The following is an 18,789-nucleotide window of genomic DNA, read 5'->3' as shown; positions in this document are numbered from 1 at the left end:
CTGCTTTTGTACCCACTAACAACTTGGCCTAAAGGGTGGATTGTGAGGGAGGGGGTGGGCAGGGAACAGCGGTAAAGATATTGATTACTATATTTGAAGGGAGATGAAGTGACACTGGTTACAGTATGTGGAGTGGCGAAGCGGGGCTGAAAACAATGTGAAAGGCAAAGAAGAGTGTTGAGAGTGTGGTGCTAGAAAAGCAGCAGGTCAGGCAGCATCCGAGGAGGCGAATCGACATTTTGGGCATAAGCCCTTCATCAGAAATGCTGATAAGCCGTCTTGAAGGGCTTATGCCTGAAACGTCAATTCTCCTGCTCCTCGGATGCTGTTTGACCTGCTGTGCTTTTCCAGCACCACACTTTCGACTCTGATCTCCAGCATCTTCAGTCCTCACTTTGTCCAGGTTGAATACAGTGCATGGATTGTTAAGTGCACTAGGAGAGAGAGGAATGTGAGGGGTGTGGAGAGGGCCTGATTACTATGTGTTAGTGTGGGGTCTGTTTGGGGTTTCACTGAGTGTTCTTGTCATTCAGAAAAATGGAAAGCTTAGCTGACCCCTCCATGAGTATATATGATGTCAATTTACAAAGTATTTTAAGGGCATAGACATTTTAAATTGTATGTTAATTGGTAATGCCCAAAGTTTCACGATTATATACTGAATATTACCATGCCACTTCCTTTCCTGATGTTTGTAGTAACATTAATTTTCAAAAAAGGAATTGTTTTGAAAATAGTTTGGGAAGCACCATCCTCAGTTTAATTTTATATGAGCACCAGACTGAACCCAAAAGAGAAACTATTCTTCAAGCAGTGCTTTTTCATGTCTGAAATACAGACGTGTTTGCAAATAACTCAAGGAGAAAAATCTTTCTTGTTTTAATATATCAATGTCAAAACTGGTTGTAACCCCTTTATGTTATATTTTGCACTGTATATTGATTTGTCAAAACTTTGTTAAATATTGGACTCAACATTGAATCTGTTTCTGTCTGCATAGATGCTACCAAACCTGCTGAGCTTCTCAAGCATGTTTTGTGTTTGTGTCAAATTTCCAGCAGTTGCTAGTTCTTAGCTTCAGTTCCTTAATGATAGAGCCTGTACAGTGAATCTGTTAATCTGGTTGTTGGTTTGTTATTGATCCCTAAGACTTATTTACTTGAGCAATAGGCAGGAAAAGTGGTGCAATGTCCAGTTCAGAAAATGAGCAGTAAACCCTTGAAACCCTACTTTTAGATGTTCAGGTAATGGTATGACATGCCTTTGGAGCAGGTGGGACTTCAGCCTGGGCATTTTTGCCCAGAGGTAGACACTACTGTTGTAGCAGTGCTGCCTTGAAGTAGAATATTTTTTTCAATTACACAGCAATAATTTCTGTTACTCCATTTAGCACCACTAATATATTAAAAATTTGTTATATAAATGCAGATCTTTATTTTCTTTTACTTAACCCTACTCATTTATTCATACACTGTTTCATATTTCTTTCCTTTTTTTATGCTTCAAGCTAACAATTCAATTCATATTTAATCTTCAGTTGCTCTTTACCAAGCTCATTGTTTGTTCTCCTGCGTCGTTTGTCTCATTTACTCCCTGCATTTTTTTTTGGTTGCTAATCTGCGATCATATTCACTGCTGAGGAACTCGGGAGTGAAGGTGTTTGGTGGGGACGCCTTTTCCATCTGTTTTTGCACGGAGCTGCCTGACCCACCAATGGTTTGTTTTGATTGACCGAACGGCCGCTGTCCTGGACTCTGATTGGTTAGTTACTACACCAGGAATCGCGGTAACATGCTGATTCCATTGGATAGCTGGTGAAGAGCCGGTCTTTTGATTGGATAGCGGCGCGGCTACCTGCCCAGCTGATTGGAGGGTGCCGGGACAATACTGAGCGGCTGGCGCGCCTGCGCTGTGCCTGTGGGTGATGGCGGACAGAGGGTGGGTGGATGAATACTCCGGGTGGACGAGGCAGAAAGAAGAAGGGACCGGTGCGAGTGCCGCCCGACGGCACCAGCGACAGACTCTCGCTTCACAAGCGAAACCTTTACTACTTTGCGTATCCTCTGATTGCTGTTTTCAGCTTCCTGCGCTTCCTGGCCTTCCACCTTTGGCTGTTCTTCGCCTACGTCTGCCAGCGTCTGGCCGCGATGGCATCGCGCAAGGCAGCCCCGTCCATCACCTCGGCGGAACCCGAGCAAATCCGCCAGTCCCACAAACTGGCGTTCGACTACATCTCCACCGCTCTCAAAATCGACGAGGACGACAAAGGTAAGCAGGGTTCCCCGCACTTAGAGTGGACAGATTAGGGGGAGGGCTTTTGTTGGACAGTTGCAGTGGTTGTTGGGTCAGCGCCCTACCCCTTTGACCCATGTGAGAAACCAAAAGGATAGTGTTTATTTGCAATGTTAGTATGCATCACATTGTAACGGTCTGGCATTGTAATACAATTATTGTTTTATAATGCATTCTGTACTAGAATATTAAATTATATAATGCATTATAGTGTAGCTAGTATTATATTTGTCTATCACATTTCTCCAGTTTCCTCATTTCCCCTCCCCCCACCTTGTCTCAGTCCCAACCTTCGAACTCAGCACCACTTTCCTAACCTGCAATCTTCTTCCCGACCTCTCTGCCCCCACCCCTATCCGGCCTATCACCCTCACCTTAACCTCCTTCCACCTATCGTATTCCCAACGTCCCTCCACCAAGTCCCTCCTCCCATCCTTTTATCTTAGCCTGCTTGGCACACTTTCCTAATTCCTGAAGAAGGGCTCATGCCTAAAACGTCGATTCTCCTGCTCCTTGGATGCTGCCTGACCTGCTGTGCTTTTCCAGCAGCACATTTTCAGCTATCACATTAACCTGTAGTGTTACTATGCTACAGGCACTACAGTGTCGTTTTATACATATTACCATGTTTTGGTGTTGCAAGGTAATGGGATACATTTTGTAGTACATTATGTATTTCATGCCTTACTGTCATGATGCATGATAATATGCATGCCTTACTATATTACATGCTGCTGCATTGAAATGTGTGTACATTACTGTGTGTGCTACATTGTAATGTAGTGCAAGCCTTACAGCATCAGATAACATTTCACTGTAAAGCAGTGCACACCTTAACGTGTCAAGTTGCATTGCCATGTCAAAACGTTGTGCTGGTCTAGATTTTACCAGGCATCAAGTCAAAAGTGTGGTGCTTATGACTGACCTCAAGGAAAGTGATGATCTAATGAGTTCTGAGAGGTAGACTTCCCATATTTAGGTTAGATTCCCTACAGTGTGGAAACAGGCACTTCGGTCCAACCAGTCCACACTGACCCTCTGAAGAGTAACCCACCCAGACCCATTTCCCCTATAACTAATGCACCTAACACTATGGGCAATTTAGCATCGCTAATTCACCGGACTTGTTCATCTTTGGACTGTGGGAGGAAACCGGAGCACATGGAGGAAACCCATGCAGACGTGGGGAAAATGTGCGAAGCTGGAATCTAACCTGGGACCCTGATGCTGTGAGGCAGCAGTGCGAGCCACCGTGCTGCATTGGTATCATTTAGGTCCAACTAAAGTCCAAGATTAGCAAGCTGAGCAGTCAACTAGATAAAAAAAATTCTTACAGTAAAGCCGAAAGGTGATTCATTTTTAACAGTTTTACAACAAGTTAAAGAGTTGGACATGCAGGTTTAAGGTAGAAACTGAATTAAGAATAAAAGATATTTTGTAAAGTTAAATATAGAATTACCATCATAAAAGGAGTGAATGACACTTAAGACTTTAGAGTCCTAGAGCTACGCAGCATGGAAACAGATCCTTCACTCCAACTTGTCCAGGCTGACCAGATATCCTTAGTTAATATAGTCCTACGTGGCAGCATTTGGCCCATGTCCCTATAAACCCTTCCTATTCATGTATATGCAGATGCCTTTTAAATGTTGAAATTGTACCAGCCTCCATGATTGCTCTGTGCATGCACCATCCTCTGCTTGAAAAAGCTGCCCCTTTAAATCTTTCCTCTTTCACCTTTAAACCTTTGCCATCTAGTTTTGGACTCTGAGAGGTCCTATTCTCTCCCTAGTTACCTTTTTGTCCTTTAATGTGTTTATAAAATCCCCATGGATTCTCTTTAACTCTATTTGTAAAAGCTATCTCATGTCCCCTGTTTGCTCTAATGATTTCCCTCCTAAGTATACTCTGACTGCCTTTATACTCTTCTAAGGATTCTCTGCTACCATACCTGACATCTGTTTCCTTTTTTTGACTAAAATCTCCATTTCTCTAGTCATCCAGTATTTCCTCCACCCATCAGCCTTGCCTTTCACTAATGGTGCATGCACAGAGCAATCATGGAGGCTGGTACAATTTCAACATTTAAAAGGCATCTGCATATACATGAATAGGAAGGGTTTATAGGGACATGGGCCAAATGCTGCCACGTAGGACTATATTAACTAAGGATATCTGGTCACCCTAAAAGGAACATACTGTCTGTGGACCTTTGTTCTCTCATTTTTGAAGGCTACCCATTCTCCAGCTGTCCCTTTACCTGCGAGCATCCATCCTAGTCAACTTTGGAAAGTTCTTGCCTAATATAGTACTGTCAAAATTTGCCTTCTGCTGATTTTAGAACTTTAATTTTTAGATCTGGTCTGTCACCCATCACTGTTTTAAAACTAATAGAATTATGGTCACTGGCCCCAAAGTGCTCCCCCACTGACACCTAAGTCACCTGCCCTGCCTTATTTCCCAAGAATAGGTCAAGTTTTGTACCTGCTTTAGTAGGTACATCCACATACTGATCTGAAAATGTTTTCGTACAAACTTAAGAAATTCCTTTCCATCTAAACTCTTAACACTATGGCAGTCCCAGTCAATGTTTGGAAAGTTAAAATCCCCTGCTATAACCATCCTATTATTCTTGCAGATAACTGAGATCTCCTTACAAATTTTTCCCAATTTCCTGCTGACGTGGGTGGGGGTGGGGGCGGCATCTGTAGTACAATCCCAGTGAGATGATCATCCCTTTCTTATTTCTCAGTTCCACTCAAATAACTTCCCTGGATGTTTTGTTAGGAATATTCTCTAAGTATTGCTATAATGTTATCCCCTACCAAAAATATCACTTCCCCCTCCTCTCTTGCTGCTAACCCCCCCCCCCCCCCATTAAGCTGCCAGTCCTGTCTGAGCCATGTCTTTGTAATTGCTATGGTATTCCAGTTCCAGTCCCACTATCCTAGCCATATTTTTAAATTTTAATGAAGAGACAGATATCAACAAAAAAAACCCTCTACTCCCTGTTGTAGATTTACAAAAAAAGGTTACACTTGAAACCAAGTATTTAACTGCTCCTGCATGGGTTCTTCCAAGGTCAGCTGTTATAATCACTGTTTGTTAATTTTTCTTGGATTCACTCAGTTCAGAAATACTTGAATTCAAGCATCAAAGGCAGTAGTTGTGCAGATTCACTGCTGTGTAAGACAGCAGTGTAAGTTTTTTTTTCTCTCTCTTTCACTGACCATGTGGTCTCTGCCTTTGTCTCTCTTCCTCCTATTTAAAGTGCTGTTGTTTTGATTTTTTTTCTCCCCAAAGTTCCAAAACAATGCAACAGCTTGTTAAACAATAATTACTGCTCCTGGAATCGAAGGAAATCAGCTCCAACACCTAAAATACTTCAAAAAAAGAGCAGGTCTGACAGCCACAATCTTTTCCAGACCTCCATCACGGATTACTGAGAATCCTCACCCAACCAATGTCCTGTATAGCCGCAACATATTACTTCCCAATTCCTATACTCCATGCACTGACCAATAAAGGCAATCATACAAAACATTTGCTTCACCATCCTGTCTGCCTGCTGCTCTGCTTTCAAGGAACTATGAACCATCACTTCAAGGTCTCTTTGTTCAGCAACACTCCCAGGACCTTGCCATTAAGTGTATTAGTCCTGCCCTGATTTGCCTTTGCAAAATGCAGCACCTCACATTTACCTAAATTAAACTCCACCTGTCAATCTTTGGCCCGTTGGCTCATCTGACCAGGATCCTGTTATACTCCAGAGTCACCTCCTTTGTTGTCCACCCTCCAATTTTGCTGTCATCTGTAAACTTATGAACGTACATCCTATGTTTGCATCCAAATCTTTGAGTTTATTCAGCAATATTTATGACTCTGTATTAATCAACAGTGCAATGAAATCTGCTGTAAAAATATTCAGTAGGGTTTACAATAAGAAAGTACACTCGAGGTCCCAGCAGAACCTTTCATGATAAAATCAAAACTGAATTCGCCCCAGTGGTGGTTCCTTTCCATTTTTCATTGTTCTACCCTTGCCTATGATGAGACAACAGTCTCTAGACATCTGGCATAGATCTACCTAGTTCCTCAAAGCTTATGGAGGAAAATGAGGATGAGATGCTGAAAACTGGAGTTTAATTTAGTGGATGGAGACTGTTCATCTATTGTGTTTAGCACACATTTAATTAGACAGTGCATGGAGTAAATTCCTGCATTACTATAGAGAGAACGCGTATAAAATTGTGACTGCATTGCTGGACATTGCAGCGTTAGGTGTAACATTGAGTTAAGTTCTATAAAATCTTCAGAAAGAAACACTAAAATATTATACTGTGCAGGTTGAAATGCTTTACATTGCTAAATGTCTATATTGGAAATGAAATAACTTCTCAATTTTTAAAAAAATTCTTACTTATAATACCTCCTGCTTGTTGCTGATCATGCTTCTCAAATGTCTTGGTCACTGCTGTTTCTCCACCTCCCTGAGCGTCTAACATGCCCCATTCTCTAAATGTTTAGCTGACAATGAAGCTTTGATGCTTTCTTTTCATGCACCAGCTTGTCTCTTCCCTCTCTTGAACCCTTGCCGTGCCTGTGGCTTCTAAAAATGAGTGGCTCTTACAAGAGGCTGGTGGATCAGCTTCAACAATCACTTAATACCTGGATTATATTAGCTCCAACCTGGCACTTCTGCACCATTCTCGCCTACGTTTTTGCCTTTGCTTTGGATTCAGGAGACCGAACCAGCAAAGGTGGAGGTTTGGTGAGATGTGAGGTTAGGAAGGGAAAAAAAAATCCACGAGTCAAGGGTTGGGCATAGAGAGAAGCTGCATGTTGGCAGCCTGAAGAGAGGGAGCATCCAAAGATCTGCCATGGAGATAGTCCTGCAATATGCAGCCAGGGGAGGGGTACAGACCATGGTTGCAGGGCTTGATTCTGAGATGCTCCTTCAAATAGGAGCTGTTTGGTGTCTCAGGATTTTCTGTGACCTCAAATCTCATGATGCTCAGCAAGACTGTTGACCCCATTAACCTAGCATTCTTTTGGTTCAGCATTGAGAAATGGGGCAATGTTAAACAAGGACTCGCTGTACTTTATTAGATGTAAAATGCCTCAGCATATCCTGAGGTTGTTTAAAACTGTTGCTATTCATGTATTGTCGTGTTCTAGTTGCAAAAATGGATAACAAAGGCTACTGATTTGCTGTGCCTCAGCTTTGCAACTTCTATTTTGTCTCTCCGAGCAATGGTTTAAATGTCTCCATCCAGTAAGCTGGACAAAATCTCATGAAAGCTGATAAAGTTTGAGTTGAATTTTTTTGTCTGTGTGCAGCTCATGACACAATGTAACTGGACAAGCATTGTATTGTAATTATTGGGCAGCATTTAATCCTTGTCATCTGTTTCTGACATTTGTTTTGCTCAATTATCACATTTCTGTATATGGGACCCCATTGTGTAACCTTGCTGCTGCATTTACAATATTGTCTATGCTTCAAAAGTACTTGATTAGCTTTAGTGATTTTTAGGATGTCCTCTGTATAAGATGCTGTAGCAATGGAAGTCCATCTCTTATATGCTAACTATGTACATGACTATTGTAATTAGTAAATGGAAGAGCAGAATTAACTGAAGGTGATAAAGAAACTGATTAGTTTCATTTATCTACTAGTATAGTACCAGGGTAATTGTGCCAGAACTTGGACTATGCCACAATCTGGTTTTATATTAGTATGTGACTACAATAAATCCAATGCAAAGTACAGTGAAAAGCTTTATGAGCAGTACAGGCGGATCATAGCAAACAAGAACATAGAGATCAAAGGGTGCTTAGTGAGGCATACAGGTTACACTGCACAGGAGGTACGCAAAGCATGATTGACATTATTTGAAGTTAGAGAGTCCATTCATCAGTCTAATAACAGCAGGAAAGAAGCTGTTGTTGAATCTGTAGCTACATGTTCAAGCTTCTGTATTTTCTGCATGACGGGAGAGGTGATAGGAGAGCACCACTGAGGTGGGAGGGGTCTTTGCTCTAGGCAATCTTTTCATGGAAACGAGAACTGTAAATGGCATCTATGGCTGGGAGGTTGGCTTCCATGATTGTCTGGGCTGTGCACATACCCTTCTGTCATTTCTTCTGGTGTGGGCAGAACAGTTGCCTAACCAGGCCTTTATGTATTCAGAATGTTTAAATCCTATGCCTTTTGTTACTTATTCCACATTTTGGTATTTTCTCATCAACCTGTTCAAAAATGTTACAGTACATTGCACACTTCTGGAGCTTGAACCCAAACTTTCTGGCCCAGAAGTAAGCCCATTATCATTGTGCCCCAAGAGCTCTTTTATTTCGTATTTATTAGGACAACATCTTCTGTAAATTTGTAATGTAGCAGCATGCCACTGTCAGTGCCACATTAGTTGAGAAGATGCATTTATGGCTGAAGGCATTCGCAAAATTATTTTATCAGTGCCATAGGAAATTGAGTGGTGGGGAATTTTTTTTAAACATGAAGATGAGTGGATACTTGGGTAACAACGCTGATTCAGTAGCATGTTACTTGTTTTGAGAAGACATATTTGAAAAAAATTGAATTAATTATTTTAGAAGAATTGTAACATGATGGAAATATTTAAAATTGAAAGAATGGGCAGAGTTGATAACTACTTGAAATAATTTATGGGGATTATATATTTTTAGAAGACAGGAGAATCCTGTTTGGGCAGATTTGAAAGGCTCTGGAGTTACCTTTTAAGAACATATGGCTGAGACACAACTTGTTAATATTGAACAGTGGAACAGATAGGGAAATTAAGGCAAAGGGATTTTGAAGCATTTGGGATAGCTTTTGAGAATGTGATTTGCTTTTGAAAAGTAATGGACTGGAGGGTCCAAATTATATTTGAGTGGACTTGTCTAGTTATCCCTTACCATCTAATCTCACTTCACTTTCTACTTCATGCACACCATTCTGCTCCAGGCTACCAAAACTTCCAACCTTCCAAGATCATCGGCAGAAATGTGATTAGGGAGGGAATGCCAGGAATTTGACCCAGTGTCAGTGAAGGAATGGTGATTATATTTCCAAGTCAGGGCGGTGAGGGGCTTGGAGGGAAACTTTGTGTTGGTGTTCCCAGGTATCTGCAGGCCTTATCCTTCTAGATGGAAGTGTTGTGAGTTTAGGAGGTGCTGTCTAAGTTTCTCTGGTGATTTTATACAGTACATCCTGTAGATGAATACACTGGTGGCGTGATTGAATGGCACAACATTCACAAACAATCAATTGGTGGGTGGCACAGTGGCTAGCACTGCTACCTCACAGCGTTGGAGACCTGGGTTCAATTCCCGCCTCAGGCAACTGTCTGAGGAGTTTGCACATTCTCCCTGTGTCTGCGTGGGTTTTCTCCAGGTGTTCCGGTTTCTTCTCTCAGTCCAAAAATGTGCAGGATAGGTGAATTGGCCATGCTAAATTGCCTGTAGTGTTCGGTGTAGGGGTCTGTTGGGTTGCTCTTCAGAGGGTCGGTGTGGATTTGTTGGGCCGAAGTGCCTGTTTCCACACTGAAAGTAATCTAATCAAGCAGGATTCTTTGTCCTGGACGGTGTTTAAGCTTTTTGATGTCCATGGAGTTATATTTATCCAGGCAAATGGGGAATTTTCCATCATTTGTCTGACTTGCGCCATATAGATGGTGGACAGGCTTTGGGGACTAGGGAGGTGAGTTTGCTCACTACTACATTCCTAGCCACTGTATTTTATATGATGGGGTTTCGTTGAGTTTCTGGTCATTGGTAGCCCCATGGATGTTGATGGTTGGGGAGTCAGCAATGGTAACGCCATTGAATCTCAAGGGGCAGCGATTAGCTTCTCATTTTTTCCACATCAGCCACACAGTAGCTACTAATGTGCATTGTCTAGAATCTGTACTGTCGCAATGTGCCAATATCCCTTTGACAGCTCCTTACAAGTCACACCACTCATAATGAGAAATATATTGTTGCTTAATTGTCCTGGATCCTTCTGTTGCAGTTGACCATAGTTGAGGCAACTACCTATATCCATATATTATTATGTTATAAAATGGTGTGCTGTTGATTGAATGTGAGGCATTGTGGGACCTGATCAGCTTGACCACGTTCCTGCATTTATTCAGTTACTGCAATCACAGACCTTAAGCCTACTCATGAGGGCTTATCATTTCAATTCACAGATAGCTGCATGGAGTAACTCACTGCTGTAAGAAACAAACCAGGCATGTAGGTGCGATAAGGAAATTCTGAGCACTGATATTATTGATTGTGAAGGTCCAGGGAAAATAGATAAGGTGTCTAGTAAATATCATGAGATGATCACACAGCGAATGATGCCTAATTACTAATTTGATTGACATGTATGTGATCAGTTAATATTGCGTTTGGTTTGTAGCCAGCAGGGATGGGCTGAAGTAAAAGTATAGGAAGGGTATGACTTCATTTGTTCAATGATCTCAGTGACTTATTCCCTGCCAGTGTGGAATAAACCATTTGGTGATTGAAATTGACCTGCTGAGTGATTTGTTTTACCAAAGAACGACTTAACACTTACAAATCCTGGAACTTCCTGCTTAGTGATGTGCAACTCCTGTCACCAAATGGACTGAGGTAGTTTGAGACTGCAGTTCACCACAATTTTCTCAAGGGTAAATAGGGGTGGTAAATTAATGAAGACTTTGCTAATAATGTGCACTTCCATGAGCAAATTCAGAACAATTCATCTGAAGACTGCATTTTGCCTTCACACTGTGTGTGTTCCTAGGACTTCGACCAGCATGTGGTCTAATGAATTGAAGCTGATTCCATTGGGACTTCGCATTCAGAGTTGTAGTCACAATATCGGATGGTGCATTTAGAGGTTTGGCTACCTTAACATAAACAGTAGTTTAAAGTTGGCATGTTTTAAAGCTGCCCTATATTGCTGTGTCATAAAGTTTATGGATGAGCTGAGAGATATAGATCAGTTTTGGAATTTACGTGCAAAATATATAATCTCATAGTGGCTTGAAGACCAGCTGTGCTCTTTTCCCTTCCTTTCATTCCTGCCAGCATTGTTTGTTTGCATCTTGACATTTTTATGCTTTCTTGGCAGTTAAATTTTTTTTGTGCTTAAAATCAAGCACCACAGACCACATACAGCATTCAGTGCTCCCATTAGTTTATATATGTCCCAACCTGAAAGTATTAAGTGATTCTTCTAATTTTTTTATGTGTGATGTATCCATCATGCGTTTTAGTTGTACTTTTCATATCTTCAGACCCACACACTTTGAGATGCTGTTGAGAGTAAGAAGCAGAAACTAGTGTAAATGAAGGAACCCAAGCCTCATGGGCTGATTGGTGCCGAGAAAGTTTGCTGTTTGGATATCATGCCCACTTGAGTGGGCTCTTAGATTTTATCGGAATTTGCTTCTAAGTACATAAATGACTGCATCAAGTTTCTGTGGCTTTAAGAAACTGCATGGCATTGTTTGGGTCATCTGTGCATGTACTCATGTAGAGATGGAAATGTGTTGCTGGAAAAGCGCAGCAGGTCAGGCAGCATACTCATGTACTCATGTACTCATGTACTCATGTACTCATGTACTCATGTACTCATGTACTCATGTACTCATGTACTCATGTACATCAATGCCTTGATTCCTCTTCCGTTACTTTCTCACAAAAATTACTTTACCCTAGATTTGTATAGTCCTGACTGCATGCTTAGGCAAGTTAAAAGTTTGACTGAACAATGTAAGTAGGCTTACATGTCTCACAATATTGAAATGTGTGCCAGTCTTCATAGAAGTAAAAACAGCACATTGTGTTCAATCCTGAAAAAGGCCAAGGTAAATTTAATAGTACTATTTTTGAGTGTTTGTAGACAATGACTGTCATTCTGTTCTTTTGTTCTACCAGGACAGAAGGAAAAAGCTGTAGAATGGTATAAGAAGGGGATTGCAGAACTGGAGCATGGGATTGCAATCCAGATTTCTGGATCAGGTAAGGCATGTATGTTTAAAATACTAATCTGTTGCAGTAATGATTTGAGGGTGCGAAGAAAATAGGTGGTTTTGAGTTGTCTCCCCAGGTGGCTTGGAAGTCAAGTAAGGTTCAATGGGAATAAGAAGTGAAGAGGACGTTGTGAATGGCTGATTGGAAAGACTTTGGCACAAGATTTCAGTGCTCTGTCATCTTGAATAATTGGAATTTATTCTGGATGGAAGCTGTACATTTGTCAATTTTAAATATCACTTCAAATCAGACATACCAGTTCTTCCAAACCGTGGGCATCTCATCACTTCAGAATTGTTACCTTCTCCATGCTAACTCAGTGCTACATATCTGCATGCTGTGCTGTATCATCTTTGTTTCTGTGTTTTTGCTTTTTTTTATTAAGTTGAACATTTGTGACCAGGAGCCCCATGTCATGCAACCCACATAGAGGAAATTATTACAATCCTGCCATAGTGATTAAAAGAAGAGATGATCCCTGGTGGACAATTTTACTGTGAGCAGCCAGTGAAAGCTAAGTTGACATTGGCAGAGAGTAATGGGGTTCCTCTGTATGCATGTGTGATGTCTGAAATAAAAAGTTTTTAAAAAATGGATTAAAGCATTCAATCGATTGACCCTATTCTGTTTTTCTGTTTACTTAACCCATCCTGTCTAATCAAAAAATCTAATGATTTGCATCTTGAATCTACTCAAACTAAGCATTCATAGCCTTTAGTGATAGAATCTCCAAGATTCATAATCGTCTGAATTAAGCAATGTTTCCTTCGTGATAAATGGTCAACCTGTTATCCTGATGCTGTAACACTCTTCAGCTAAGGGAGTCTTTATCTTGGTGTTGATCCTATTAATATTTTTATATTTCAATAAGATCACCTCTTTTCTTTTAAGATCTTAGAAAAGACAGGTCTAGTCTACTTAATCTTTTCTCATAGGATAACATCCCCATTCCAGGATTCTAACCCAGTGAACCTTGCATGCAAGGGAACTATATCCATCCTTGGTCGAGAGCGTGGTGTTTGAAAAGCTCGCAAGTCAGGCAGTATCCGAGGAGCAGGAGAATCGCAGTTACAGTCAAGAGACCTTCGTCAGGAATGAGGATGAAGGGCTTATGCCCGGGATGGCGATTCTTCTGCTCCTTGGATGCTGTCTGACCTGGTGTGCTTTTCCAGCACCCCCACGTTTGACTCTGATCCGCAGTCCTTGCTTTCTCTATATCCATCCTTGGATAAGGAGCCCAAAACTGTACACCGTATTCATGATTCCTCATACTTAAAATAAAGCTGCTTTATTCTTTTATGGATTGTTTTGCAATAATGTCTAATGTAACATTTCCTTATTGCTTGTTTGCCCGTCTGGTGTTAACTTGGTTATTTGTGTACAAAGGCATCCAGCTTCCTCCAAAGATTCTTGTCTTTCTCAATTTAATAAATATTCTGCTGTTCTAACTTCACATTTTTCAACATTATGCTCTTTCCTGCCCACTCAGTTAATCTGTCACTTCACAGCCTATTTGCTGCCTCCTTAAATCTCTCTTTCCCACTTAGTTTACAGTCTGCAAACTGGGACATGTTACACTCCGTCTAGTTTAAGTCTTTGATATTGATTGCATTTGGCTGACACCTAGGCACTGACTCTTGAGGTATTCAACAAGTTTCATAGCCTGCTAATCTGAAAATGATCCTTTTATGCTTACTCTTTGTTTTCTGCCTTTTATCCACCCTATATCTGGGGATAATATGTTATTGCTAATCCTAAAAGTTCAAACTTTGTTTAAACAAGCACATCATAGGTTAATAGTAATTTTTTTTTTAAAAATCTAAAAATATCCACTGATTTCTTGTTATTTTAGCCTGCTGGTTACAAATCCATAAAAGATTTGTGAAACACAGTTTCTCTTTACCTAAAAATCTGCATTGATTTTGCTGTTATTATTTTCCATGAGCCCTTAATAATGGATCCTTAGTCTTCTGTTTACTGCTAACTATAGGATGACTGGTCCCTAGTTCCCTGTTTTCACTCTCCCTCATTTGTTGAACAGCAGTGGTATGTTTGCTCCCTTCCAATCTGTAGGGACAATTCTTTTGTATTTATCTGTAACACTGTCTTTAAGAGCATGCACACGCACCCATCTGTCCATCCGACCGACCGTCTGAGTTGTCGTCCATCAGGCCCAGGGGACTTTGTCAACTTTTAGTTTCATAATTTCTGTGGTGTTGTTTATTTGCTTCTGGTAAATTCTTGAAGTTCCTCAATCTGCCTGTGTTCCTTGCTACTTCTAGAATTTTTACTGTCTTCTCTGGTGAGGTTAGTGACTTTGCCACTTCCTCATTCCCCATTTTAATCCTTGTTTCTTCGGTCTCTAAGTGACCCAAATTTACTTTGCTAAACTCTTTCCTTGCCTGTTGAAGCTTTTACATACCATTTTTATGTCTTTAACTTATTCTGACTGACCTGACTAATTTCTTAGCTATTCTTTAATTCTACTACAAAGCCAAGTTCCTGAGGATTACTCCTCTTTTTGACAGAACTATGAACCTCTTCCAATAATTTGTTAGCCATGGTTGAAACACCTTTTCAATGAGATACATTCCCTTAAGGGATTAAAAGCATTAATTGTGAATTAACTGTCTAGATGTGAACTGTAGCTTATCTACTTAATCAATTAATCAAGTTTTCCAATTTACCTTTTAGGAATTATCTCATGCGGCAGCTTAGTTTGCTTTGGATTTCAGACCGTAGTTTTGGCCTTAACCCATTGACTGTTTTTAATTTGGCTTGATCTCAAGATTTGAGCACTTAAGTGCAAAATTTTCATACACTTTATGCACTGTGAAAATGTAACCTATCAGAAATGTATTATGGTTGAAAATTAAATTGTGGTTCAATCTCTCTGGCATAGATAATCTCATTGTACCATTGAAAGAACAAGATTTAGAGTCATAGAGATATTCGGCATGGAAATGAGACCTTTGGTACAACTTGCCCATGCCAACCAGACATCCTGTATAAATCCAGTCCCATTTGCCAGCACTTGCCCATATCCCTTTAAACCCTTCCTATTCATGTACCCAGTTGCCTTGTGAATGCTGTAATAGTACTAGTCTCCACCACTTCTTCTGGCAGCTCTTTCCATATATGCACCACCCTCTCCTTGAAAACGTTGCCCCTTAGTTCCCTTTTAAATCTTTCCCCTCTCAGCTTTAGAGCTATGACCTCTAGCTTTGGACTTGCCCACCCTGGGAAAAAATACCTTGCCTATTTATCCTATCCGTGCCTCTCATGACCTTGTAAACCTCTATAAGGTCACCTCAGCTTCTGATCTTCCAGGGAAGATATCGTCAGCCTATTCGGCCTCTCCCTGTAGTTCACACCCTCCAACCCTGCCAACTTCCTTGTAAATCTTTTCTAAACCCTTTCACATTTCACAACATCCTTCCTATAGGAGGGAGCCCAAAATTGCACGCACTATTCTAAAAGTGGCCTAACTAATGTCTTGTATAGCTGCAACATGACCTCCCCATTCCAATGCTCAGTGCACTGACCAATATTTAAGTTGAGGCCATTACTTAGTCCTGTGCTAGCTCCATATTATCTTTCAATTTTCATTGCAGTTTGTAGGACTCTGCTGTGTTCAAATTGACTGCTACGTTTCCCTAAAATACACCTTTAAAAGTATTAATTGGTTACGACTACTTTGGTCTAAGGTCATAGAAAGAACAGTCAGAATAGAAGTTCATTCAGTCTTGCATTTATAGAACTATGCTAGCTTTTCCTTGCATTTTGTCATGAAAAAATATGTTTTGAGGAAGTTGTCTTGCCCTGTGTACGGTTTTAGTTGCCCTGCTGTAGGAAGAATATTATTAACTTGGAAAGGGCATAGAAAAAATTACAAGGAAGTTATTGGGACTGCAGGGTTTGAATTATAAGGAGAGGCTGGGACTTTTTTCCTTGGAGCATTGGAGATTGAGTTGTGACTTTAGAGAGGTTTATAAAATAATGTGGGGCACGGATAAGGTAAATGTCAAAGATATTCCCCTTAGGGTAGGGGAGATCAAAACTAGAGGGCATAATTTTAAGATGACAGGAGAAAGATTTTAGAAGGGACCTGATTGGCAACCTTTTTACACAGTGGTTTGAATGTGGAATGACTGACAATGGAATTGGTAGGTACAGATACTGTTACAACACTTTAGAAGATATTTGGACATAAACGTTTGCTGTTTGTGTTTAGAGGGATATGAGCCAAGCACTGGAAATTGGGACCAGTTTAGTTGGGAAACTTCATTTGGCGTGGATGAGTTGGACCGAAGCATCTCTTTTAGTGCTATATGACTGACTTCCAAATTCAATATAAGATGTATTTTATCATGTTGTTCTTGCTTGGAGGCTTCCTTGCTGTTGTTGATTCTCCCACACTGCATAAAATAACTCCTTGTTTAATGTTCCAATTAAGTTCCTGAAATGTGGAACTTTAAATAGAATATGTAAGCAAATTAGAATTTCCCATATTGTAAAGGCTACAATCAGGTTTTGAAGGATTGTCCCTGGCAGAAAAAAATCCTATAAATTGATATTCTTTATCTTGCCAAATTGCTATATTCATAACCTTTTGACATAAAAACATAAGATATATGCTACCTCTTTCTACATACCTTCAGAACTGCCACCTCCTCAAGCCGCTCAAGTTATGAGCAAAAAGACAAAGACCCGCAGATGCTGGAAATCAGAAACAAATACAGAAATTGCTGGAAAAAAAGCAGCACGTCTGGCGGCATCTGTGGGGAGAAAGTAGAGTTAATATTCTGAAGAAGGGTCACTAGACCTGTTATCTTTTTGCAGTTTCTCAGCAGTCAGGGATGGGAAAAATGCATACATCACATTAAATATGTTTTTTCAGTCATGTACAGAATTAGTGTTCCTCTTTATTGCTCAAGATCAGTGTTTGTGTGTAAAAAAACCTGTGTTTTCTTACCCACAGAGGGACTATTCCATAGAAATTATTCCCAACAACAAACTTTTGAGTTTTAAAATGAAGTTTATGTAATATCGCAAGCTTATCCTGGATGTTTAAATGCAATGTTTCACTCATTTATCCCTCAGCATGGTTGTCAGATGCAGGTGAAGATAAAGCAATATGTTTGCATTGGATTACTGTCTCAGTCTTTTTTTTTCATGGCAGTCCTGTAATTTCTTAGAGTTGATTCTGTAGATGAAGTTACATTCTTGTAAAGCAGCGGATTCTGCGTAAGCTACAAGACTTTCTGTGGTTAAATTTCCAGGAGTTTGGTGCCTCGGTAAACTTTAATTTGAAAGAGGTTGGAAGGAGACAATCTTCCACTTTTTAAGTCATTAACTTAAGTCAAATGACATACGCTAGTTTGATGGAACACTATCTGTAAAACAACTCTTGCTGTTATTTTAAAGGCAGACAACAAAATTGCATCCTCACGATGCAACGTACATTAAAAGCTGAGTTGGGTAAGGGAAGCTACCATATTATAGTGAATATTGAGTGTTAGATAAATATGAATGGCTCTCAATGACTATCAATGTTTTTGACCATGATGTAACAGTAAGACAAGTCAATTGAAGAGCTGATGTTATTCTGTTGATGGTTTGACTTCAAAGGCACATGTGAATTTCTGGCTGTGAATGTTCATATTTAATGTGCTTAAGATTCTGGAGATTGAAATTCCAAAGATTACGTGGCTTGCAGCAGACTTACAATTCACTTGTTTTCAGAATTTTAATGTATTGATGTCCTGGACATAATGTACTGCAATGTGAATAATGGGATGGTAGTTTAAAGCTGAATGGCCTCCTGTTCCTATGTTTCAAATGGACTTGAGAAATGATTGAAGCATTTGACTTGGTCTTCATTTCTAAGAATCTGATTATGGCAAAGGTACAAATTTCAGAACACCCATTCCCTGCAGGATCTTACTCGTGCTATTTATTACTGATTTAAGCATATATTTACTGAAGTAAGTCATACAGTCCTTCAAGGCAATTCCACTCTGATCATCACTGATCTGATCCCTTCAGATCTGTATCATTTGATGCCTTTTTTTTTAATACAAAATTACACATTTATTGGCAATGCCACAGCTGAGTGAAGTGTTGCAGTCCATAAGTATGAAGGTTAGTTGTACTTGATTTGGAAAAAGCGACTGTTGTACCAAAACTTGTTACAAGGGGGAAGTGAGTAACCAGTATGCAACAATTTCTTACATTTAAATGTTCACCTAGATGAAAGATCTGGGAAAGGAACAATAATCAGCCTTTGATCTTCTTTGCAATTTTGTGCTTCTCGTAACTGCTACTTAACCTTGAGTTACAATCTTAATATTGAATAGCAGCTCTTTAGAGTCCAGGCTGATGTACTATTCTTTTTGAGAGAAATTCACCATTAAAAGTAAGGATTTTATCCTTCACTTATACAGGCATTGTCAAGACCAC

At 40.2% G+C, this 18,789-nt stretch overlaps 1 protein-coding gene across 2 annotated transcripts in view; it reads left to right on the top strand.

The window, feature by feature from the left end:
• Nucleotides 1-1,839: 1,839 nt before the first annotated feature.
• spast (spastin) overlaps nt 1,840-18,789 on the top strand; it is an 82,723-nt gene continuing 65,773 nt past the window's right edge. The window contains exons 1-2 of one of the 2 annotated variants that reach the window (XM_043680713.1): nt 1,840-2,268; nt 12,232-12,315. In XM_043680713.1, coding sequence (XP_043536648.1) covers nt 1,947-2,268; nt 12,232-12,315 — 406 coding nt within the window. In that variant the 5' untranslated portion in view covers nt 1,840-1,946. The remainder of the gene's footprint in view (nt 2,269-12,231; nt 12,316-18,789) is intronic. The other variant, XM_043680722.1, reaches the window with a different exon arrangement.

Source organism: Chiloscyllium plagiosum, chromosome 3 (assembly GCF_004010195.1).
Source record: "Chiloscyllium plagiosum isolate BGI_BamShark_2017 chromosome 3, ASM401019v2, whole genome shotgun sequence".
Lineage (NCBI taxonomy): Eukaryota > Metazoa > Chordata > Chondrichthyes > Orectolobiformes > Hemiscylliidae > Chiloscyllium > Chiloscyllium plagiosum.
Note: the sequence above shows the minus strand (reverse complement) of the source record. Positions and strands in the feature narration are given on the sequence as shown.